Source organism: Camarhynchus parvulus, chromosome 8 (genome assembly GCF_901933205.1).
Source record: "Camarhynchus parvulus chromosome 8, STF_HiC, whole genome shotgun sequence".
NCBI lineage: Eukaryota > Metazoa > Chordata > Aves > Passeriformes > Thraupidae > Camarhynchus > Camarhynchus parvulus.
Window position 1 is genome coordinate 29,344,362 of NC_044578.1, and position 25,866 is coordinate 29,370,227.

Consider the following 25,866-nt stretch of genomic DNA (forward strand, 5'->3'; position numbering starts at 1 on the left):
CAGTGTCTTGCAAGTGGCTTTTCTCCTGTGGCTGGTTGAAATAATGTCCTGGTCTTCATTTTCCATGACATTTACTTTGTTCTGCAGGCTCTCAAATACGAGTCCCCCTGGCTGAGCTGTTGGGAGGGAAAGATTGATCCCATGAAGTTGCTGGGGAGAGAGGAGGGTTCCCTGCCTCTGCTGGTTTTCCAGTGGCTGCCAGGCAGGTTGCTGCTGACTGCAGAGCTTGGTTGTGGATCTGCTGAGCTCCTCATTCCTGCAGAGCCTTTTTCCTCTTTGTCAGTTAGCTGGTGAAAGCAGTCCCAGACCTGTAGGACTTGCTCACACCAAAAGGTGTTTTGTTTCGCTGCTTTCCTTGCCCTTTCACAGCTTTTATCGTTTCAAGGTCGTTAATCTGAAGTCAGTTATTCTGTAATGAGGGTGATCTTCAGCAAACAGCACTCACAGGCCTGCTCTGCTGGCTCCAACCCCTCCTCTTGCACAGGCCCATCTGAAGTGATCTGTGAATGTTTTGAGTAGGGAATTGTCCCCTGGCAGGGACAGTGACATTACAGTGACATCTTCTTTCCCCTCTGAGCTGCTGGGCACTGGCACAGCTGCGCTGTTGGTAACACAACCCTCTGGGATCTGTCAGTGGTTACCCTGCAGGGAGGGCTTGGAATTGCTGCACTGGTGATAAATTCCTTTTATTTTCCCTTTGCTTCAAATTCCTCTGTCTTGCAGGTGCCAAATGTAAGCTGTTCTGAACGGCTTCACTCTCCAGTGTCCAGAAATAGGTCTTGTTTTGGGAGAATCTATGAAATTAATAATTTTGGGGGCAGATGTGTTTGAACTGAAGCTGTGTGTCAGTGTTGTATGAAGTCTTTGGAAAGGAAAGCTGAAGCTCTTTCTCTCTGATCAAATAGTGGAAAAACTCCTTTTACCTTCATATTTTGAATTTTTCTTAGCTGTAAGTTGTATGATTAATTTTTCTTACCAGTTACTTGTTTTCTACTTGATTTTTATGCCTGTCAGAGCAGTTATCCATAGATTGCTTCACTGTCTCTGGTAGTTTTCTGCACAATTACTTGAAGAGTTTCAGCCAAATCAGAAGTTGATGGTCTTTCACATGAAACTACACTGCAATTTCAAAACCACCTGCACTTTTGAATTTCAGTGTGTTCCTTTTCAAAAGCAGAACGTTCATCAGCAGGGCATGGGCAATTTGTGTAGCAGTGAGCATAGTGAACCATCCAGATAGGGCTGAGCAGCTTTCTGCTTCAGTGGGCAACCACAGTATGAGCCTGCCCTGAGAAGAGTAAAGATTCCCTCACCCACCCCTGCTGCTTTGTCTGAGCTTGTAGCCTTTCTTTTGGGTTTGTGCACATTAAGCTGGAAAGTTCGTGGTGCTATTAGAGAAAATAGCTTTTAAACTGCATTAATGATAGGACAAAGAGTCATGCTTAAGCTCCTTTGTTCTTGATGAGATTTAATAGCAGGTGGTGTTTTGAGTCATGCTTACAAAAATGGAACTATTGAAAACTTCAGTATCCACGTAAGTCAGCGGCTGTGGGTTATGTGTTTGGAACAATCTCTTCATCTGAACATCTACCTTGTACCTGAGCCAGTGTCTCTGGGGACTGATCTCATTGGGGCATTAGGTCTGCTCAGTTCTGAGTCAGCATTCAAATCCCACTCCTGGGTCACAAGGAGGGAAAGACAGATTAGCATGTGCAGAAACTGCTGTGCTTCCACTGGGTGTACACTGCAAGTCAATTAAACTCAAGGGGAATTTTGCTCTCTGTAAATTAACACTTGGTTTCCTTGTTGGTTTTTTTTAATGGTTAACAGAGGTGCTCTCTGTTATTTTTATTGTGAGCTCTATCCTTTCAGCTAAAGAAGCCTGTTGAATTAATATGCAAAATGTTAGAAGTCAGAAGAAAAAAAACTACTTCTGGTGGTGTTGATAAGGTTATTAACTTGACTTCTCCCAGACTGGCTGGTGTCTCATGATTCTGTGTTCTGAGTGCTCTGTCTTCTGTCTGATGAGTGGTGCTCTGCTGCAGGAAGGGATCAGGTTTTCCTGTGGGTGCATGCACACACACAAAATGAGTTCTCAGTCCCCTCCCTAGCTTGGAGGGCTTTTGGGAGACTTGAGGCATCTTGTTGGAGTTGGGGAGTAGACCAAGAAGAATTTTGGAAAGTAAGTAAGACAGACATTGGACACAGATCATGTCAGAGTAAGTTAAATCTGAGCTGCCAGTCTGCATTCTTCTAAAAGCTGTGTTTGTGACCTGATAAAGCCTGATTTCTTGCATGAAATCTCTCAATAGATTAAGGTAAGAAATATATGCCTTCTGTGCTTTTTGTGCTAAAGCAGTTGTTTGTGCATTTGTGAGGGTAGACCTTTGTGTTTTAAAATGCCAATTCACAGCCATTGAAATGTTTCCTTTTCTGCCCCCAAGGAGTTACTGCTGTTCTGTGCAGCTCACCCGAGGTGCCCCCCAGAGTGGAAGTGAAATGGAAAACAAATGCCTGTGCCTGAGTAATGAAGGAGTGGGATGATGCTCTATAATATTTGATGTTTCTGGTGTATTTTTATGAAGTACCAGGGAGTCCTTATATCTCTAAAGAGATGTACTGGAGTTAAGAGCTTGGGAATTTCACCATGACGTGATTGAAACCCTTTTTCAGAAATATAAATGACTCAAAGTATGTGCATAACTAATTTTTCCAAGTGAGAGCTAGGTAATAAGGCCATAGAAATCTGGTAACATTTCCTTCATGCTCTGAAATGAGCCTCCTGTGCATAGGGTAGGACAGAGATTTGATGGAAAACTTAGTACAATCAGGTAACTTGGGAATTTGTGTGGGAAGCTTATGCCTAATTCTCAGCTGAGATGTGAGACTTTGTACCTGCTGCAAGATGTGGTTATTACTATTTTCATACCTTACATTCAGTTCTTTATTTTCCACTAACTGCAGCTGCTTCTGCCTGACTTGAAGGCTTTCATTTTGTATAGAGCAAAGATGCTACCTCAAAAAGAAGAGAAATTACTGAGGTGCTTTGGGGCTGAGACAGAGGTGAAGCACCTTTATTGCTCATCTCCATGATATGTCAGATCCCACAAGTTCCTTGTTCACTGTCTCTTCTGTGGAGAGAGCCAGTGAAAAAATATATAGTATATATTTATATATATATATGCATGAAACTTAAAATTTTAATACTTGTCTGTGGTCTGTTGTTTCATGGGTTCCTTCTTAGTGGAGGAGTCTACACTGCACAGAGTTCCCAATAAAGTTGATATTCAAGTTTGAAGAAAGCTGGTAATTCAAATTCCAAGCAGTAGTGATCCCAGTTGTGTAAGTGAATAATGACCTACTAATAATCTTACTGTTATGATGAATGTTAAGGCTGTTTCATTTCTCAAAACCATTGTCAGAAGGTTGCTGCATGCAGATTTTTTCTGTGCTATAGCTTGTCTCTCCTCTGAGGAGAAGGTGGCTCTTGTTTTCAGGGTGCAGGGTGATGTTTGTGTTTGTTCACAGGAGGTCATTCCAATCACCTGATTGTTATGTAAACAGCATTTCCTGGATGGAAAATGTTTGTGTTTAAAGTGGCTAGCTGGTGTTCCAGCATTGTTGAAGACTCCATAAAAGCTCAGTTTGCTTCGTGTTCTGCTGGCCTTGGTTGAAATCAGCATGGAAACCTTTGGGCCTCCAAGCCTGATGGTTCACTGTGCAGGTGCTCCCTAGGGTGTGAAAGGACAGTGTATGATGAGAAAGAAAAGATGCCTTCTAGTACAAGTGTTTGTAGAGGGATGGCTGCTTTTCTGCAGAAATAAATCCATTTCTGGTGACAACTAGAGCTGTTGGGAAAAAGTACAAAACAAATCTCATGAGAAGTTTTGCCTGGGGCTTTTTTTAGTGTACTTATTTTCTCGAATTTTCTTAAATGTGCTTGGTGATGTTGACTGTATGAAACCTTCTCAGGTAGGCTCTGTACAGGGGATTAAGGAGATTTTGCTTTTAGTCTGTGACTGAAATTTTTGCTTAGTAATAACGATTGCTAAAAATATCTCATTGCTTTGTGACAAAGGATGTTGATTCAAGTTGTTCCTAACTTGCTGTAACTTAGCTAATTTGTGCCAGCTTTCACTTTTTGATGTGGTAACTCTCCAGGATCTGGTTTGGTGATACTTTTTTCTTTTGGAAGTAGTAAATTTGTGGTGTTTTCTGTTGCTAACTACTTCTAGTGAATCCTCAGATGGATTTTATGAATGAGTATCCATGAACTGTACATGTATTTTTTAGATGCCTCACGGGAACAGCTGAAGAAGATTGAGGGAGACAATGCTGAGGGAATTTTAAAATTTCATTTTAAATAAAGCTTTTTGACTTTTTTTATAGGCTTCCTGTTTGGAATGTCTTTTGTAAAGACACTCACTCATCAGTGGTGCAGTATGCTTCAGGTGATGCTTGTGCCCTGGCCAGCGAGGATGAAAATGTCCAGGAAAAGGTATGCTGGATACATCATGCTAATTACTCACTCTGACTAAATATTAAATTGTAAAACAAGATTCTTCATAGGGTCTTCTTGGCCAGAATGTCTAATGTACTCAGTTGTTTGAGCAGTGATATCTTCCCATGTTTTTATTCTCCTTTACTTCATTTCTTGCAGTCAAGCAACAATTCAGGTGGATAGTTTGGGGCAAGAGAAGGAATGAATAGTAAAGCTACTGATGCTTGTTTTTTTTTTAATTTGGGGGCCAGATGTTAGAAGTGGGCATTGGGGAAGTGTGGGACTCTATAGAGCCACAACAGGAGGGGATGGGCTGGGTAAGTCTAGGCCACATGATGCCACTTCTATCTCTGTTGTATTAAAAACAGTGTACAGATGATAGTTATCCTAAAGAGAAGATGTAAGATTAATTGGTTCAAGTCAGTATTTATCACTTTGCATTCCTTCTGTTCAATAAAACTTAAGAAAACTAAAATGTGTTTCTGAAAGGTATAATAAATAGGCTGTGGTTCCTTACATTTTTACTTTACTCAGCACTTTAGGTTAATTGAGTGTAATTGTCCCACCCTGATTAACTCATGGCAAGTTTCTTCATCTTGCTTTGCATAGTGAGTTCCCAAGCTGTTGAGTCAGAAAATCATGATAATTTCATTCATCTATTTATTTACCCAGGTACAGAATCAGTCCTATTCTAAACATGGGTAGTAGTGATATGTTGGTTTTCCTATTTCCTCCAGCAGTCTTTAGTAGTGTTAATCACAGTCCTCATTCCAAAAAAGCTTTTGTATGCCACAATAAACTTAGAAAATGTGTGTGGGGCAGTCTAGCTGGCTCAAGTGGAGAGCTGCCTGACCATAAAAAAATCCCTTTAAATACTGTAGGTTTCTTAAGCATTGCACCAACTAGGGTAGCTCTATTTTTTTTTGCCAGCTTGTGCAGCCAAATAGCAATCCTGTTCTTCAGGCTGCATAAAAGGAGGTTCTGGTTGAATTTAATGTCTGATGCAATAATACTGGAAAGATTAAGTAAGCTTGGAGACTGGGAAGCCACTGGTAAATGATTTCCTACTCTGCAACATTCTTCCTTTCATTCTGTTAGTGTGAATGCATAGGTAAGCAGATTTCTGAACTTAAACCCAAAGATGTGAAAACTAATGTTAGACTGTTAGACTCATTAAAGATGATCTCTTGGGTGGATGAGAAATCTTAAGCAAGTGTCTGTTTCTCCTAATTAGGCTGCTGGAGCTGTCCTGCTCCAGAGGAGCAGTTCTGCAACCTTGATCAGCTTGCCTTAGATCAGTTGTCTCCTCAGCCATTGATGCTATTTCATCTTAGGGAGTGGGATGTGAGTTAATAGTTATTTGGGGGAAAATGTTGTTCAGGTGTCTCAAAGGTTTGTCAGCTCAGATTTGTAGCTCCTGCACTTCAGTGGATGCTTAATTCTCTCAAATGAATATCATGTAGTGTTGTACAGCACAGCAGCCCATTTTGGGTCTGAACACTGGCACCTGCAGTATTTGGCCACGGGGTTTTAGATAGCCCTTAGAAAGCAAAATGGGTATAAATTTCTACCACATTTCTTGCTCTGTTTTAAAGTATTGCTCAAAAACAGCTTGCATATTTTGTAGTCATAACTTAAAGTTTGAAGGGCAAGTGTAAATTCTTGCTAGTTTTAGTCTGGTGGGTTTAAAACTTTTTCCCCCTCAAGTGCTGATACTTTTAATTTTGTGAATTCACTGCTCTTGATGGTGAATTTTTAGCTGTAGCAGAAAAGGTTGCTTTACAAGGTTCTGGCAGATTTGTGTAATTACTGTAGTTCTGCTGATCAGACTGCTACAACTGAAATGTGCCACGTGTTATTTTCTGATGGTTGTCTGATGCAAGTCAGCTTAGAATTTTCTTTTTCTCCTCTTTTGGGCAGTAGGGAGGTAGAGGAGGGTTTGTCGACATGGGAAGTTGTGACAGCGTTCACAGGGGTCTGAGGATGAGGGAAGAGATCAGGATCTGACTCCACGTTCCAGAAGGCTGGTTTATTATTTTAGATATGTATTATATTAAAACTATACTAAAAGAGTAGAAGAAAGGGTTTCATCAGTAGGCTAGCTAAGAATACAAAAGGAATGATAACAAAAGCTTGTGTCTCAGACAGAGTCCGAGCCAGCTGACTGTGATTGGCCATTAATTAGAAACAACCACATGAGACCAATCACAGATGCACCTGTTGCATTCCACAGCAGCAGATAACCATTGGTTACATTTTGTTCCTGAGGCCTCTCAGCTTCTTAGGAGAAAAAATGCTAAGGAAAGGATTGTTCATGAAATCTGTGACTGGAAGTCATAGAAGAATGAGGAACTCTCCTTAGGAAATAAATGGAATGATTTAAGACGGTGCTAAAGTGGTCTTTTCAGGGAAGATTTAATTGAATAATTGTAACTTGCTGTAGTCTTTGTGCAGATGAGATTTGAAACACGGGGGGGCAGTGGTTCTGAAGATTAATGCAGCTTAGTGTTTGATGTTTTGCTGGTGAAAGAAGTGCTGCTGTTGAGTGTGTCCCAGAGGCAGCTGCTGTGGCTGAGCGTGGAGGCTGTGGCTGCAGACTCACTGATGTTTTACCTTCACTCTCCCAGGGGGAAGAGGCTGCTCCCAGCCTGGAGCCCGAGGACTCCAGCACACGGAGTTACTCTATGGAAGAGCTGCTCAATGACTTGACAAAATCTGACCAGGCAAGGCTTTTGTTTGATTCACTGTCTTCATACAGCCTTCAATTGCTTCTTGGATTTCACTCTTTCATTTTGGTTATCTAAAGTTCATAGTAGCTATCTCTCACGTTTCACCTGTACACTGGGTTGCTGTCAGACTCATGTTTCTAGTGAGCTAACAGACCTTGCATTTCCCATGTGCATAAATAATGAGTAATTTAGTATTTGGAGGTGCTGACTAAAAACTTTCCAAGATAAATTAAAATTGGATATTGTAGGTATGGATGTCTGTTTATAAATAAAACATATAAAGTCTTTTCTCTGAGGTCTTTTAAGTAGATCAGGCTTGGTGATTATTGCAGTCCATTTTAGCTCTGATCCTTCATGGCTTCTGTCATTTTCATTTCATTTGTTAAAATGGGAAAAGGGTTGTATTTCAGCTCTGTGCCATTGATACTGTAAAGTCAGTGCCTGGTGTTAAATGTTACAAACCAACTGTTACAGATTATTTATTTGATTGCATATTTTTGTTTTGTAAATTACAAGATATCATACATAGGACACACTTCAGAATATTTATTTCATGGTTTGGGTGTTTAAATGTGTTAAAACTTCCTGACCCCTTCGTGTTTAGTGAGATGACATAGAGTAATGTAGCTATTGACAAGAGGCTTTTGTACAATGATATTTCCTTTTGCTGCAGGAGTTAATCTGACCTGTTTCAGTGGTTCTATGCTCTTTCAGATTTACAAAACCTTATTTTGAGTGTGCTTGTGACAACTGAAGACCTAGAATAAATAAGAGTCAAGACCACTAAACACTCAAAAGTGAAAAGTGGTTTATCTCTTTGTTCCCTTACAGCATGGAATAGGCTTTAAATAATTTTGGACCTCCATTGGAGTGATAAAATCAAAAACCTTCTCTAAAATTTAGTTTAGGATGAAAACAGGGAGTTTGATTGTAATGGCACATGCAAATAGAACTGTTCCTTTTGGTTGCTGCAATATTCAAACTGCTTTTCTCATGGCAGTGTCTGTAGGAATGCATCATTGAGGAAGCTGTTGCACAGGTCTGCTCCAGTTGATATCTTTACATGATTATTGAAGCTATCCCAGAGTAGCACAGAATACCACCTCAGTCTAGGAAAAAAGAAAATGAATTTCTGACATAAATGCAGACTGTTAGAACTCCATAGTAGATGTTACTGTGTGAATGCTTTTCTTACTCAGGTGTTGAAAAATGCATATTCACCTGGAATGTTTTTACAGACAACAGAAATAAGTGAAACAAGCCAGCCTGAAGTTGTGAGTCCAGCTTCAGTAGATGTAAATGAAGCCTCCTCCAGCATAGTCCCAAGCACTGAAAACACTTCCAGTTCACCTACCTCAGAGATACCTCCAGTCTCACAGCCTGAGTAAGCTCTTGCAATTTTGTTCTTTTGGCCTTTGAGAGAATCTCACTTACTCTGCTCTTGTTCAGATGTGCAGTAGGGATAAGATGGGATTGCTCCCCACAGTTGTTTTGCTGGTTTATGGTGTCAGTGTGGTGGTGTTTGTGGGTCCCCAGGATGAGGGAAGAGATGAGAATCTTGACTCCATGGTTTCAGAAGGCTGATTTATTATTTTATGATATGATATTATATTTTAAAAAATGATATACTAAAACTATGCTAAAGAAAGAGAAAGGAGGGATACATCAGAAAGCTAGAAAGGAATGGTAATAAAATCTTGTGACAGACTCAGAGTCTGACACAGCTGGCTATGATTGGCCATTAATTAAAAACAGTTCACATGTTGGGTAAACAATTCTCCAAATCACATTCCAAAGTAGCAAAACATGGAGGAGCTGGAGCTTCCCAGCTTCTCAGGAGAAAAGATCCTGGCAAAGGGTTTTTTCATAAAATGTGTCAGTGACATGTCAGTGCTCATGGAGTGTGCCACCATTTCCTCGGTGTGTGGATGGAGAGTTGTGCACTTGCACAAGGTGCAATAGTATTGCCATGAGCAGTTTCTAAGCCTCTGCTTTGAAAAAAGCCAACATGCTTAGATAATCTGTGCTATAAAAGCCCTCAGGGCTTTACCATTAGGATTTCTGCCCTTCACAAATGTGCTTTCACATCTGTGTCAACAAGCACTGAGGCTGCTTCAGCAATGGCCTCTGCCTTCAGTTAAGGAGGAACTCTGCAGAATTTTATCTTGGGACTTAAAAACACAGTCTCAAGTTCTGATAATAAGAGACTTCTGACAAAATAGCAAATTCTCATATAAATGCAGTCAAGGCAGTTTAGTTCTAGTGCTCAGTAGTGTGTTACAGAGCTCAGTAGGTGTTACAGGCACCTTTCTGGAGTCCATGTACTTCCTTTTGTTTCCCTTTTCTTATGGGATGTTGTGCTGTCCGATGTGAACTGTAGTATGGAAATTCGTGTGCATTTTCCAAGGATCTTCACAAAGTCCTCTTGGGCTTTTGGGTGTGTGCTAAGGGAAGTAATCCTGTTCTGACTGCTGATAAAGATGGAAGTATTTTGGTGGATAAAAATTGAACACAGTGAAAATGAAGTAGATTTGTCTTGGATGTTTTGGGTTTTTTAAGATTTCAGTTTTTCTGCTTTACCAAATTTTGTTTCTTTACCATAGAAAAGGTATGGAAATTTTGTTTGCTGGCTGATCTTGCCTAGTTTGTCAGGGCTAACACTTAAATACATTTTGGTATTTCATCAGTGTCTTTAATTGGAAGCCTTCCAAAATGTGCAGTTTTTATAAAGCAAAACTGGAATGTAGCTTCAGCCTGTTCTTTTTATAGCTTTTTTTTGACTACTCCACTGATTTATTTGTGTAATGTGTTGTAAGCTCTACTGTTGTCAGGTCCTAGAAGGAGACAGGATGTTATTTTCTTTGAAACATTCAGCTTGGTGTCTGGTGATTGTTGGAAATTGTCTGGCTGTCACAGCTGGGGAATACTGAAGTGCTGAACTCCAAAGATTTGAGCTGTGAAACAAATGGAAATAGAAACTTGGTTTGGAGCACCTGATGGATGAGTTCATGCTGGGCGGTGGTGTTGTGACACCAGTGCCATTTACAGGAAGAAAGGGCAGATCTGCTGTAGCACAGAAGCTAAAATAATAATGTTTATCTGTTATTTCAAACTGCACTTCAGCTCTCAGTACTCACAGGTGGTCTCTTACTGAACAGATCAATATCCAAACCAGCTGTGGTCCAGCTCCATACTTAAAGAAGGTCTTTAAAAAGACACAGTTGCATTTGTTATCTTCAGACATTTTTTACCTTTTTGCTGGTTTAGATGCTGATTCCTGACAGTGTAACCAAGTCCAGCTCTCTCAGGTGTTAATGGTCTAATATTTCAGCAGAACCTCTTAGTCAAAATGTTTTGAAAGGAATTTTATCCCAAACAAGTTTTACTTTGTAGTGAATCTTTTTTTAGAACAGCACTGAGTGTAACTTTTCTACCTCAGTCTAATCTGAGGAAAAATACTGAAAAATAATCTGAGCTCTCTTTGTCTAGAAGTAAGGAACGTGCTGTGCAAAGTGAGCCTGATAATTCATTTTAAAAATGAAGGCAAAACAAGGTACTCAAAGGAGAGGGAGCACCACAGTTTTTAGACTCACCTTCTGCCAAAATTAGCCACTTGAGGCCAGTCAGGTACACCCTGAGAGCAAGGAATTTTTAAGTTCATTCTTGCCCCATATTTTATTCACTTGATAATTATTCATACTGTCACTTCCCCCTGAAATGGAGAATATGTGCAGCTTTTCAATTTTGTGTAGTGGTCAGCATTATTTAGTCAGTAAAGAGCTGCAGGCAGAGCCAAACATTGTACATCTCAGATGGAGGCATTTTGGGGCATACAGGGTAAATACTCTCTGTTTATAGCTAATAAATTCTTGTATTCATGATGTTTGTTAGATTTTGCTACATAGCAAAAAGTCTTGGAATACCTAGGAGTTTTTTGTTTTATACCACAGGAAATTTATCATATGAAAGGTACTAAAACTGTCTCCCTGGGTTGGTTGCAGCTGCTTCTGTTGATAATTGTAGCAGTCAGGGAACCCAAAAGATCCCCTTTTAAGTTGCTGACGTGCTGTTTGTGTTTTGGCAGCTCTGTCATGATACTGGATTAACCTAGTTTGCTGCTTCCATTAAAGAAAGCTTATGTGGAAATTCAGAAGGCAGAGTAAAGCCTTTCCTTAGACCTGGCTGTAGGCTGATCAGCATGGAGGTCATCCCTGTGCGAGGAGAGGACAGTCAGAAGTTATCACCTGAAAGTTATTCTTTGCCCATGCCCACCCATTCCATCATTCCTGAAGAGCAGAGGGGAGGTTTTCTGTTGGGTTTGTGTTTCAGGATTTGTCTGAGGTGTGCTCAGCCTTTCTGGGAGCCAGGAGGTGAAGCAGTGGGCAGATAGGCTGGTTGGGGCTGTTGGTACAGCTTGGATCATGGTCTGCTGGGCTACCTACCTGATTTTTACTACACCAGCAAAAAAAAAGAAATACAAAAAAAGAGAAATACATTAGTAGAAAGGCTGGCTCTGCTTTTCTCCCCCCTATTCTCCTCTAGTTTTAGCCAAGCTCTGTTCTCAGTGCTGCCTCTTGACTTGGGAACATGAGGAGATTTTAGTGAGGGAACTTGGCCTCATGTTTGCTTCCTTTGTTGAAGGGGAAAAGAAAATTGCTGGCAGCCAGGTAACTGTGAAGATGTTAGCTTGTAGTGATGCTGGGAAGAACTGTGCATTGCAGTGTTTGGTAGGATGTTAGATGTGAGTTTTGGGAGATGAGAAGCCTGTTTTGAGTTCCTTTCTGGGACAAACAGGCTGGAAAAGGAAATTCTGTTCTTTCATGGGTACGGCTGAGAATGCACTTCCACAGTACAGCATGCTTCATTCTTCTTTTCTTAATTATTTCTGTGAGACTGTTTCTTTATTAAACCTTTCAGTTATCTTTGTGGTTGATTGTTAGGGTTCCTTGTATTATCAGAAGGCTAAAAAAGGCTGTTGTTTGTTTCCCTTCAGTGCAATAGAGAATTCCCGTGCTGATATCCCTGTAGTCAGCTCTAGTGAAGCTGAGCAGTCAGAACCTGACTGTGATATTGGTGGGACACTTGAGGCTGACCCTCAGAGTGAGCCTTCCTCTTTTGTCAGTCCACCAGAGAGGTGAGTATCCAAGCAGGTTGTGTGTGGCTCTGAATACTTCAAAGGGAGTTGTTCTCTTCTGTGCTGGCTTTGCAACAAACATTTGCATGTGCTTGCTCATCTGTGTACTTGTGTGAGTGTGATTCTGCATGTGGTGACCATGTTACAGATCCTGACACTCCTTAAACTTCCAGCCTTGCAGGCCAACATATAGAGAACATATCATCTTCACATGGCAAGGGAAAGAAGACAAAATCTGAGTTTGAGTCCAAAGTTTCAGCCGCTGAAAAGGGGGCAGATGAGCAAAAATCTGCTCTTAATGCTTCAGAGAACCTAAAAAGGGAGGTAAGTTGGTATCCCCTCAGTACACACAGGAGTAATTTTTTATTTTTATTACTCTCTGGTTTTATTACCACTGGTAATATGTGTGGTGTACTTTTATTCTATCCCAGAAGTATCACTTGGCCCTTGTTTCAGTGGGATATGTAGCTGGCCAGGCCTTCTAACTGTATGACTTTTCATGCTGTGGTTGTGAAGTGCTTCCTAATGCTTGTGTTTTTTAATAAGACTCTTTTTAAAATCAGAATGACTAAGGCCATGGCAATACCATTTTTTGCTGCTTTAGGATCATGTTTAAACTGTCACCTGGCAGCTACCTCTAAAATATTGTCCAGAAAATAACCTCTACACTTGAAATGTCTACCAACAAATGTTCACTCATCTGGTGGTGAGCTGAATATGTTTGTACAAAGGAGAAATGAAAACTTGAAATGGAATAATGTACAGTTTAGTTGACAGGGTTTTTGCTTTGTCAGGCAGGTCCAAAACATTATTTCTGAGATACTTAAAAATGGTTCCTTTAATGTTTAATCAGTCATTCTGCTTTTTTTGACATGTTCAGAAATCCCAGAGAACTCTGGAATTCTGTCATGACAAGCACTGATGTTTAAAGATTTTTGCTACAGGGAAAGCTTTCTTCATTAGGAAGAGGAAAAGCAAAAATTGGGAAGAAAATGCAGGTGTTGGAGAAGAAGGCTTGCATTTTATTTAAAATGTATTAGCTTAGCGACAAAAATTGCCAGTATTTCAGTGAAATAATCTGTAATTCTGAGAGAAAATCATCACATGTTTTTTCTGGCTTATAATCTTGCTTACATTGGCTCTAAGTTGTTAACATGGGTGCAAATGATGTGTCTGCCCTTGACTTGATCAGAGCATGCTTTGTTTTTTCAAGTTCATCTTTGTTTTCATTGTTGGTCCTGAAAAATATTCACAATCAGTGGTTCTTTCTTTTGCAGAAAGACTTTAAGAAGACAGGAGAAATTGACCCTACATCAGTAATAACTCCAAAGGACCCTGGAGACATTCCAACATTCGATGAATGGAAGAAGAAAGTCATGGAAGTAGAGAAAGAAAAGAGTAAGTTCAGGATTCATTAGTTTGGTCTAAATACAGAGCACTGTCATCTCCTGGTAGAGCTGAATAGCAGGACTGTCTCCATTTGGAATGCAGCCTGGAACTTCATTTTTCTGCTAGAACTACATAGTTAATAGCCTTCATTATATAAAAGCAGTGAGCAGAAGTTCCCTGACAGTGCAAATACTGCTTGTTTGTGTGGTTTGTTATAGTAGCAATATTTTCTTGTTCCTAGGTCAGTCAATGCACCCTTCTGCTGTTGGTGGGCAGCATTCCACTAAAAAGGTCCAGAAAAACAGGAATAACTATGCCTCTGTAGAGTGTGGTGCCAAAATTTTGGCAGCAAATCCAGAGGCAAAGGTAAGCATTTATTAATTATTAGTGTTCAGTTTTTAGTGTAGTGTTATACAACAAAATACACTTAAAACTGAGCACTGGTTTGTGAAGTTGTTATTCAGTGTTTGGATTTATTGGGATTTTGATTAATAAAAATAGGATGTAAACAGGGATCAGTGCTATAGAACTTGATGTCTTTTTAAGTGAATTCAGAAAATGGGAGCAGAGTTTACTTCCTACAGAAACTGAACAATTGAACAGAGTTGTATTAAACAGCTCATCACAGTAAATAATCCATGATTGCCCCAAAGTATGGCATACTGTGTCCTGGATAATTGTCTTGCTCACACTGTTGTTGATACTAGTCTACAAACCTAATTTCCAGTTTATTGCTGGAAAGAGGGGAAAAATCCTTGATGCTGTTGGTGTCTACCATGCAAATTAAAATGCAATTTATTTTCTTTCTACAGAGCACTTCAGCTATTTTGATGGAAAACATGGACCTTTATATGCTCAATCCTTGCAGTACTAAAATCTGGTAGGTTCCTGAGGTTCACATTTGTGGCAGGAGTGATTATAGTTTTCCATTGCTGTGGGACTGACTTGACCTTGATGTGTTGCTCCTTGGAATGGGTGTGTGAGGAACTCTGGCAGAATTAGCACAAGATAATTTATTATGTCTTCCACAGAAATCTAGCTCTGGTATTGACAAGTAATATTAAGGTGATATTTTTATTTATCTTAATATGTGTAAGTTTTGCATAATTATCTTATGGCAGATAAAGCACTTGAGCATTCAAATAAAGATTCTTGGTTTCTTTTCCTGACTGTCAAATAATTGTAGGACAGGTGGACAGAATTTACCATACATTAATTGGTACTTCAGGTGTGATTTAAATTGTTTGCTGTCCTTAGTTTTTAGTTCTGTGATTTGATTCCTTTGAGGACGAGATAGATGAAGCTCTTGTAGCTGGAGTCATTTTTGTAGTGTCCTCCTTACACCCACTGAAGGATCTGATAATGAGGGGAAGGGCTGAAGATTGTAACTGCAGAAGGAAAAGTCTTTTCTTAAAAAAACACTTACTTTTTGTCTTTAAGGTTTGTTGTTGAGCTCTGTGAACCAGTGCAAGTAAAGCAGTTTGACATTGCAAATCATGAATTATTCTCTTCCACTCCTAAAGACTTTCTGGTGTCAATTAGTGACAGGTATGTTACCTAAACTCATCCTTCTGAATGAAAAAATGAAATAATTATTAGATGCAAGGCTTTATGAAGCATGATCTCTGTATGTTTGTTGTTATGCAAAGTGGAATGTAATGTGAAGTCACATGGTTTTTCTTTGTGTATATTGTCAGTTGCTAGAGGGTTTTTTTCCTTTGCCACCTTAAAAATTAAAAGGAAAAATTTGTTGAGGAGCAGAATTTATACAGTAGCTGGGTAGTGGGTGGCAGATTATAAAATGCTACTGAGATTGTGGGCTCTCCCCTCCCTTGTCATTCAGACCATTTTCAGTGCTGAACTAAGTCCAAAACCCACAGATTATTCAAAAAGAAAGGAAGAGTAGTTCCCCATTGAGAAATGGGAAGGAGTGAGAGTGCTGCAGGTTGGCCAGATGGCTGCATAGAGGGTGGCTTTAGGGTGATTTAGGCAATGCTGTGCCCCCTCTGCTTTCTGGAGGGAGCAGGTAATTCTGGTCTGAGTGAGCAGGCATTGAGAGGGCATCAGGAAAACTCCTTTACTTCTTGGATGCCTAAAGCAGGTGGGGTTAGACTTTGAACACTTGTTCTGTTGTGCAGTTCTAGCTCTGCTCTGCTCAGTTTTCTGCTGCCTGCTTACAGCAATGCAACCTGCCAGGTGTTGTGTTCTTCTGTTCATCTGGGGGGGCTTCACCCTAGATTGGCTGCATTTCAGTGGTTGGATAAGTGTGGGATTTTGTGCTACAAGGGCTTGCACACTGCTGTCATTGTGTGAGGGTCCTGCTGAGGTTTTTGGGTTGGGAAATTTGCTGCTGCCTTGCAGATGGAAAGAACAAAATGTATTTCTGCTCTGGAAAGGCATTAGGAGAAACTTCTGTAAATACCTGTGAACAGAAAGTTCCTGCATTTCATTACCTGACTCCATTGTTTCCTTTCTAGGTATCCAACAAACAAATGGATTAAATTAGGTACTTTCCATGCCAGAGATGAGAGGAATGTCCAGAGCTTTCCTTTGGATGAACAGATGTATGCAAAATATGTGAAGGTAACTCAGTACTGCAGAAGCATCCATGCTCCTCAGGGAAGGAGGGGTTTGCTGGGTTTCCTCTGTATAACAGCATCCCAAGAAATGTGTTTTCAAAGCCTGCCTTACCATTAATTGCCCTTGGTTAATTAGTGGCCCCAGCTGGGCTTGTCTGGGTACTAAATCCTTGTCACAGTTGTGACCTTATTACCTTGCTCACTTTGGTAATTGAGAGGATCTTGGGAAGCCCCTTGGGTCCAAGTACATACTTAGCTGATACCTGAATTAAGGAAAATCTAGACAAAGTTCTGTTCTATTTGACTTTACCCAACTGTCCCCTGAATGTAAGAGCAGAAGAATCTTGACCTATTTTGTTTCTTGGCTGTACCTGCTTTACATATACACACATATATCTGTACCTATTTAGATTTATTTGTGTATATACACACACTGCCCAATCAGTCCCTGGAGCACAGATCACAGTATGCCTATTTCTTGATATTTTTGTACATGCTGGGCTGTACAGTTTAGTGAATCTGAAAATGTATGGGGCTGCATCTTGGTTCTCACTAAGAGACTCCAAGTGCAGTTTTCCAGTTATTCAACCATAACTCTGACTCAGGCAAATTATTTATGCTCACTGCTACTGGAGCATTGCCATGATACCTCCACCTTCAAAACAGTTTGCATAAAGCTATCTTTACTCAGGAGACTCAAAGGGAATAAAACTCCATAAATAATTAATGTGGTACTTGAACTTGGATAAAAGCTTCTGTGAAAATATTGGGTTGTAGTGAAGGTTTAAATTCAAATAAAATACAGACCTTTTAGGTCCTCTTCAGTGATGTGTTATCTTCCAATTATGGTATGGCCAAAAAAAATATTAGTTTGTCCTCCTTAATTATGCTTTGTGCTTTTATGAAAAAGTAGCTATGAATGATAATTGTCTAACTTCTTTACCTAGAAATGCTGCATGAGTCACAGAACAGAGATTTCATTTATTTTTAATTCTGTTTTCTGGCTGAATTAATTAATGCCTTAAGGTAGCTGCCATTGTCACGGAAGTAGCAGAATTCCTGTATAGATGCTGCAGCACTTAATTCCCTGGTGGATACAGTGCTCTGCCTTGAATAGTACAGCATGGTAAAATTTCTGAAGGTTTTTTCACTTCATAGTGCAAAAAGTAAGCAAGTTCTAAGTATGTCTGGTCTACAGAATGAGTCCAAAATATTTTCAAAAGTTAATTTTTTTGAAGTGGCTTACTGAACTTGTATCAAAAGCAATGGGATTTTTGTGAGATTATTTATCACGGTCTCATGTGCAGATTATTCCAGTCCTTCAGTGATAGTGTCTACATAGTGGTTTAATAAATGCTTAAAAATTAATTCAGATTAAATAAATATCAGGGTGTAGTCAAGGCTGCACTAGAAATACACAGATATCTGAAACTCCCCCGTCTGTCATCAGCTGCTCTGTTTGTTGCAGTTGTGCTTCTGTAAATGGAAGTATTTTATAGTGAGTTGAAGCAGCAGCAGTACCTATAGAGTGCATGCTACGTGGGTTTGTTTTTCCTTTTGAGTCACTTTCTGTAGTCTGTGTTCTTTAAGGGAAAAAAATACACTTAGTACATTTAACACACTTTAGTATTCTATCTGTGGTCATGCTGCCCTGAAAAATTGAATAACTTCAATTGCCTAATCAAACACTTGTTGCATGTTACCTTCAATCTGCAAGGTACAAGGGCTAAATGAAATCTTGCTAGCCAAGGCAGATGAAGTTGTGTTACAACTTAATCTTTCCCAGCTTGTCCTCTTAGGCATTTATAGTACGGAATTAAACCCAGCAGGACTCTGTAGTTGCCTGTAGCATGTGTTCAGCCTTTGTACTGACATCTACTTTTTGTTTTTTGTTTTTTTCTCCTTTCCTCTCTCTCGCTTCAGATGTTCATCAAGTACATAAAGGTTAGCAACTCTTCTTGTGGAGTGATGGATGCATGGGGCTGGGGGTGTTCTCTGCTGCGGCTCAGCTCTCTAATGCATGGCAAGAATAAATCTGGTCTTTTCTGCTCTGGGCAATCTGCAACTCCCTGGAGTGAACAAAACTTGCAATTTCAAGATTGAATGTTTATGTTTAACTGAACTTTTGGCTCTGTGGGTCTTTGGAGTTTTATTTTAAGTACCTTTTATTCTTTAGGTGGAGTTGATATCACACTTTGGATCAGAACATTTTTGTCCTTTAAGTCTTATAAGGTAATACTTTGTGTTTTGCTTAGTCTTTCTACCTCCTTGCAGTGAGGACTAGTCTGCTTTTAGAATAATTGGGCAACAATTCCAATTTCCAGTTGCAGTTACTTGTAGGTATTATGGATTGAAGAAGTTGCCTGACCTGCCTGCTGTGTAGTGTCTTTCATGTCTGTGTAAAGAAGTTTTGAATTTTATTATTTACTTCTCCGGTATGTCAGGAATAGTTTATATTTGCAGGGGGAGGGGAGGAGCAAACAGGAGCCTTGAGCAGCTTTAGAGCAGGACATGAGCATTTCAAGGGTGACCAAGCAAAACAGAGAACAAGTGGTGAGCTAAAAAGAGCAGGTGTGGTGAGTGCTTTTGGAAGCTGCTGAGTTGTTTGGCACCACAGGTGAATGCAGTCAGTAATGTTTGCAATAGCTGAGTAGAAACACCTGTGAATTTTTAATTCAGAGAGCCATCAGCCTCTGTACTGCTCCTAAAAAACAGGTTTTGAACCTGGGAGGTCTCTGGTATTAGAAGTCAAACCATATTTTTAGTCCACAAGGCTGCTTCGCATTGGATTGATTTGATTGAATTTTGGCAGAAGATGTCAAAGAGAATGTGGCATGCAAAGGGAGGTAGTTCTGAGCAGATATTCCTAAAGCAAGTCAAAGGTGAAACTGAAGAGGAGGTGTAAGAGCTCATGGACAGCCAAAGACAAAGAAGTCTAGGTGTGAGTTTAAAAGGAAGAAAAGACTCTTTGGAATTAGAATGAGAAACAGGATCTTGTGTAGGTTCCTTGTAGATAGAACTTCGAGAAAATAAACATCCCTGCTGCTTGATCTCGCTTAAATGACTGCAACTATTGTGTCTCATTTACTTGTTACATAAAGGTGATACTGCTTATCAATTATATCACATGATTCCTAATACTAGGTTTTTATTTTAAAACTTTGATCATAGAGTATTTGGTACTAGCATGGTTGAAGAGTATGAAGAAATAGCTGATTCTCAGTATCAGTCTGAAAGACAAGAACTGTTTGATGAAGATTATGGTAAGCAAATATTCTGTGCATTTTTAGCCATTCAGGCAGCTCTTGTGCTGTTGGTGGCTCATCACTTCCTGTATATGATGAAAGATTTGACTGTAAATTTACTTGTTGACAGTGTTTCAGCATTTCTGAGCTTTTCCAACAATCCTTTGGAGTTTTAAACAATATGTTTAAATGTAGCTATGTAGAGGGTTGCTTTAAAATTATAGTAATAAGTCTGTGTTTAACTTGGCAGAATAGACAATTTCTTCATGTGCTGACAGTAGGAAAGGATTACTAAAATAAAGCAGCTTACATGGAAAGTTCTATTCTTAGAGTCCATTTCAGTTCATAATATCTGACCTTAAGCTTTCTGTAGTTTTATTTCCACACTGTCAAGTTGACATCACTGAATGACATGTTAAATCTTGAGGTTCATATTCTTTGCCCGTGACAGATGAAATTCTAATAGTCACGAATTGTTCTTCTTTATACATAGATTATCTGTTGGATTATAACACAGGGGAAGAAAAATCTTCAAAAAATCTTCTTGGTTCTGCTACAAGTGAGTATGATTTATTAGAAAAAGTTATTCCTGTGCTTAAAACAAGGTGTGCTAATTGAAAGTGAAATGACAATTTGTTGTGCAACATCTACAGCTTTTATATTCTGCTGAAGCAATTTGTGATTCTTCTTTAGTTTCATAGGAATAATTAAAAATTTGGAGTTGGGGGATCACTCTTAGCATTCAAAAAAATGAATTTTCAATTTGTAAGGATATCTGTTTTGTGGAAACTTTTCTGTACTTAAGGATTCTGAATACTGAAGATCATGTAAAAGTTGTATAGGGCTGTAAATGGCCAGTACTAAAGTGCTGTAGAACTGTAATTATTTGGAAGTTGGGAATCTGTGTTTTGTTAAAGTGCTTAACCTGCAGGAGGCAATATAAAGATTTCCTTTGTACAACTTTAGGGGGAGAGAAGGATGGAGAATACTACAATTTCTGAGAAGGCTTTATGTAAATACTCTAATTCTTCATAAGGGCTGTGTATTGTTTTGAGAGAACTAAAGGTTCTTGACTGTCTCCTCTCACTTTTCCCATTGGAAAACCTCCATGTGTAGGGTTAGTTTGACTGAGAATCCTGGAATATTCAGTTTTAATGGTAGTCTTCACTGCTGAATAATTCAGGATGGTGTCACCTCCACACACCATTTCCTAAGGAGCTCTTGCACTCTTCCTTCTCTCCCAGCTAATGAAGATTTGTTATTCCAGTGTAGATCTGCACTCAGTTAATGCTGTTTGGAGTCAGCCTTTGCTTTCATCCTCTAGTGGATCAGAGCCACAGAAATCTTTCATGTTTTTCCTAGAACATTGTTTTCTCCTGAGAATAAGGTCATGGCTAGGCATATTCACAGCTTAGAACAGTTTTCAAAAGGCAAATAGGTAGTGGAAAAGGCAGTTTATTTCTACATGTGTGCCTCTCACAGATGAGATAAAGCAGTAAATTCTTCCCTGACACTGCTTATCTCTTCTTTGTGGCTTCTAAACTTTCTGCCTTCAAGCTATCTTGGTGATGCATATTCACATGATCTGTCTGCAAGGGCAGTATTACAAGTTTATATTCACTGTCTGAAAAAGGCAGTGACTTTCCATTTCGTTTTTTAGTCTACTAAAGCTAAGATGAAAAGATTTGGAACACCTGTTGCTAATGGTGCTCAGCTGTCTCTCTAGTGCACTGAAACGTTGCAGTGACCAGTATTTAGTTCTGGCTGGTGGGTTTTGTTACTGAGAGTTTCCTCTCTGTCAGGGTGGTCAGTGCTCCTCTTTTGGAAGGAGTAGAGTTGGTGGGTATTGTTTTTTTGGTGGTTTTTTTTTTAATATGCATGTAGACAAATGAGACAGGTTTCCATTTTGCATCTTAATGTAGAGTGAGAAAGAGGGTCCTCTGAGGAGGAGGTGGAGGGTTCTCAGACATTTAATCTCATAAGAAGCATTCTGCAGTCTTGTTCTCTCTCCTGCCATTCTCCCACATTGTAAAGCTTCTATACCAACTCTGTATTCTCTCTCATTTTCTCATTTTTCTAAGAAACCATCCACAGCTGAAGTTCAGCATCTTTTGACTATTGTGACTTTTCTCATTATACAAACCCAGATAGATTAACATAAATCAGGAATGCAGCTTCTGCAACTTCCTTTTCTGGAGGAAAGGCAGAACCAAAGTTTTGAAAACAACTTCCTAGAGCCCAAGGAATTTGTCATTGCTGCTAAAATGCCTCTCTAACATGAGGACCTTGGCCATGTGACATACACTGCCATATGTTGGTGGGTGGGGGAGAAATGGGCAAAATCAAGCCAGCTTCTGTGTGCTTACAATATAGTGCTCTTTACCTGTTCCTCAGCTTCTTATAAGCCTGGCCATTATGTGTGTTGTCAATATCAAGACCAAAGAGGAGCTGTATTTAATTCCTGTGCTAATGTAGAGCAGGACCTCTTGGAATTTACTTCTGTGAATTCAGAGGGGAGAGGAACTGTCCTACTTAACAGCTCCTTAAAATAAATATGTGTGTAAGCCAGATCTGTGGGTGTTAGGGTGCAGGTTTTCAAATACAGGTTTCTAACTTACACATTTACCTTTAAAAGAAACAGCTGCCTCCAGTGTAATAGAATGACCAGATGTTATGTCCTTACACTGTGATTAATTTCAAGCAAGTATTGCAAAATAGCAAATTTTTTGGTGCTGCTGATCTCTGGGCCCTCTGAGAGTGCCCTTGTTGAGGAGTTGTTGTCTCTTTTAGATGCTATCCTGAGTATGGTGAACATTGCTGCCAATATGCTTGGAGCCAAAACTGAAGAGTCATCTGAAACTGAAGGTACTGTAGTTTTTTTGGATGAAAAGCATTCTGGAAAGTTTGCATTGCTTTAAGTTTTGTTTTGGGGGTTTTTTGTGAGGAGTTGGATGGTCTGTGATGGTTTAAATTACTTTTTTCACCTTTTGTGACACATCTGATTAGTGTCATAGAACCTAGTGACTGTGAAAAGTGGAACAAAGGTGCTGAATTTGCTGAGAAGAAAACCTATACAAAGATGACACAAGTGCTTATTCAGCTTTTTTGGAGATATTTACTCTCTGTGTTACCCAGCTGGATTTGTGAAGTCCTAACTTGCTGCTTCTTTCTCTGAAGTATTTTGAGATTGTCCACAACATCATGCTCAAAAACTGTCAGTAGCATTTCATTCAGATAACTTTGGGTGACATCTGCAGTTAACTTGGTAGCACAGTTAACCATTAGAAAAAAAAACCATCAATAATAAACCCAGACCTCAGAATTTGTTGAAAACAAAGATGGTTCTTGAGTTTTCACATTCACATTTTCCTCCTTCCTGCAGCTGGGAACAAAAGTGTGTCTGAAAATGTCACTGCCACCCCTGCAACTTCAACAGCTGCACCAAGACTGCCTGAACCAACACCTGTTCCTTCACCAGAGTAAGTGATTGCTCTTGGGGTGTTTGTAATGTGCTCCCAGCAGAGACAAACATGGGCCAGTCTGCAGTCCTTGCTGGTAGGATGCTCTGGTATGGCATGCAGACTTAAACAAGGGAAAAAATAAGTATTTGGTAAAATCTGTACCATGGTAATGGCATTAACCAGAGACATTTAGTGGTTTTTTGCTGTCTATTATAGCTATTTCTATTAGGGTGTGTTTTGTTTTGACACAGAAATTGGTTTCATATTGGTCCAGGTTTTGTGGTCTCCTGCAAGGGAGACTAATTAGGAATGTAAATTGTATTTGCATACCATTCAGTTAAATTGTAGTGACAAACTTCTGGTTTGGAAGCTTATACTTTGGTAGACTTCCCTTAATGAAACCTGTATGCAAATGTGCAGAGTGAGCTTGAGAAAAGAAGTTCTGTATAGAGTCTGTTGTTTTTCAGTAATTACATTGCTGATAATTAGGCTGCTTAAGGCCAAGACCCTGCCTCTTAAATGTTAAGACATGACTTGTGCTGTATTTAGTGGCTTTACAGCTTTCTGTCACTCTTGCTGTGAGACTCAGGAAGGTCAGTGGGAATGTTGTGATTCCTGCATTTGAGGATTGCATCAGCAGAGTAAGATGCTTGCTGTGTAAAAAAGAGGACTTGAACTGGTGACTTTTTTCAGGGGTGAGGGAAGGGGCAATATCTAGTTGAGAAGGCTTGCTGTTTAAGAGGCAGAAATAATTTGTTTGCCTATTGGGACTGAAAATCACCAGAGAAAATATTACCTTGCAGAATTTCTGTCTCAAAACTGGCCTTTGGTCACTGGACTAAGCCTTGCCAATTTTCTAAAAGACTGTTTTCACAGTCTTCTAGAGCAGGGATGTAAAACTGTTGAATTAACACCTTGTCTTTTTAACTCTGTTGTAGACTTGTTACTACAGATATTCCACAGCTAGAGAAAGAGCAAGTAATGGTGGATTTGACTAAAGAAAGCCCAATTGTTCAGCTAGTGCACGAGTATGAAGAAGATACAAGCCAGTCCACAGTAACTTTGCTGCCCAGTGATGAGCAGGAGGAGGAGGCAGCAGCATGGTTTGAGCTGGAGACAGAGAAGTACTGCAGTGACATGGCAGCAGTGTGCTGCATCTCCACCTTCTCCGAGTACCTGCTGAAGTGGTGCTCGGTTGCAGCAGCCATGCATCGGCAGCACAGTGAAACTGGAGGGGAAGAGAGGCCTCCTCACCCTGTGGATGTGCAGCAGCCACAGCCAGCTCTGACTGAGTCTGCCCACACAGCAGCACAGGAGCCTCTGCCTGAGCAAGTGGACAGCAAAGCTGAGAAACCCCCTGGGTCTGCTGTTGGAGTTGACTTCAGTGCAGTCCATGAGGAGATCAGCAATGAGACCACAGAGTCCATTGAGCTGGAGCCAAGCCATCCTCAAACTGTCTCTCAGTCCCTCCTGCTAGAAGTTACTTCTGAAGTGAAGCCATCCCCCACAACAGACACGGTGCTGGAGCCTCCAAAAGTAGACTCAGGCCAGGTAGCACCAAGGGTGACTCCCCAGGTGGATGTCCCAGAGCTCAGCACCGAAATGGAAAAGGCTGAGAGCTCAGCTGTAGAAGAAAGCCCTGAGCCCACTGTGGCCACTGAGGTAAAGGAGGTGAGCACAAGAGAACCTGTTGCTACCCCAGTGATTCCAAAGCCTACAGAGACTGTTGTGCAGCCTGAAAGCACAGTGGATGTGGTAGCCAGTGATGCTGTGGAAGGGAAGGAGAGCACTCCAGAAGTGCAGAAACCTGCTGTGCCTCCTGCTGAGCCTCCCCTGCCTGCCGAGACAAAGGAGGACGAGCAGGCGGCCGAGGAAGCTCTGCTGGCACTCCCGGTCTCAGGGGGGCCCCAGAGAACAGCAACAGACTTCTATGCTGAGCTGCAGAACTCCACAGAGCTGGGCTACACCAACGGGAACCTCGTTCATGGATCCAACCAGAAGGAATCTGTCTTCATGCGCCTCAACAACCGCATCAAGGCCCTGGAGGTCAACATGTCCCTCAGCAGCCGCTACCTGGAGGAGCTCAGTCAGAGGTGAGGCTGAGCAGGGCTGGGAGGAGTCCTGGCTGTGAGGTACAGGGGAGCTTGGCCAGGGGGTACATTGTAAGAGCCCGGGGGGAGTCCAGGCTGTGAGGTACAGGGAGCTTGGGCAGGGGGTACATTGTGAGGGCTGGGGGGAGTCCTGGCTGTGAGGTACAGGGGGGCTTGGGCAGGGGGTACATTGTGAGGGCTGGGAGGAGTCCTGGCTGTGAGGTACAGGGTTTTTTGGGGGGGGTTTGGTGGGGGGGGGGGGTGTTTGTTTGGGGTACAGGGGGTTTGGGCAGGGGGTGCATTGTGAGGGCTGGGGGGAGTCCTGGCTGTGAGGTACAGGGGGCTTGGACAGGGGGTGCATTGTGAGGGCTGGGGGGAGTCCTGGCTGTGAGGTACAGGGGGCTTGGACAGGGGGTGCATTGTGAGGGCTGATCTCTCGGGGCTGTTTGGGTCTGATCTGGCCAGCTGTGGACCCTCAGCCCCTCGCAGCCTTACAAGGACAAGAGTAAAAGACTCAAGGAGGTCTTTCCTCTTGGGACCAGAGCCTCACTTTAGTCCTGGATAGGAGCCACCTGGGCAAGGCTGAGTCCCTCGGGGGAAAGAGACCAAAGAGACCAGAGGGTTTCCTTCCAGGAGATTTTAAAGCCAGGGGAAGGGGGGCAGAGGAGAGGGGCCACAGCCAATGGGATAGAGGTGATGGGAGGGACTGACCCAGGCCAAGACCACCTCCTCTGGGGC

At 41.0% G+C, this 25,866-nt stretch overlaps 1 protein-coding gene across 4 annotated transcripts in view; it reads left to right on the forward strand.

Annotated features, from left to right (window-relative positions):
* The window catches only part of SUCO (SUN domain containing ossification factor), a 40,056-nt gene that overhangs the window by 6,825 nt on the left and 7,365 nt on the right, over window positions 1-25,866 (forward strand). For 2 of the 4 annotated variants that reach the window (XM_030953269.1, XM_030953270.1), the window contains exons 2-18: window positions 4,390-4,498; window positions 7,129-7,224; window positions 8,469-8,614; window positions 12,224-12,364; window positions 12,538-12,688; window positions 13,642-13,762; window positions 13,995-14,119; window positions 14,566-14,633; window positions 15,194-15,301; window positions 16,231-16,336; window positions 18,256-18,276; window positions 18,509-18,564; window positions 19,504-19,595; window positions 20,071-20,136; window positions 22,368-22,442; window positions 22,960-23,056; window positions 23,977-25,131. In XM_030953269.1, coding sequence (XP_030809129.1) covers window positions 4,390-4,498; window positions 7,129-7,224; window positions 8,469-8,614; window positions 12,224-12,364; window positions 12,538-12,688; window positions 13,642-13,762; window positions 13,995-14,119; window positions 14,566-14,633; window positions 15,194-15,301; window positions 16,231-16,336; window positions 18,256-18,276; window positions 18,509-18,564; window positions 19,504-19,595; window positions 20,071-20,136; window positions 22,368-22,442; window positions 22,960-23,056; window positions 23,977-25,131 — 2,733 coding nt within the window. The remainder of the gene's footprint in view (window positions 1-4,389; window positions 4,499-7,128; window positions 7,225-8,468; window positions 8,615-12,223; window positions 12,365-12,537; window positions 12,689-13,641; window positions 13,763-13,994; window positions 14,120-14,565; window positions 14,634-15,193; window positions 15,302-16,230; window positions 16,337-18,255; window positions 18,277-18,508; window positions 18,565-19,503; window positions 19,596-20,070; window positions 20,137-22,367; window positions 22,443-22,959; window positions 23,057-23,976; window positions 25,132-25,866) is intronic. The other 2 variants (XM_030953271.1, XM_030953272.1) reach the window with 2 other exon arrangements.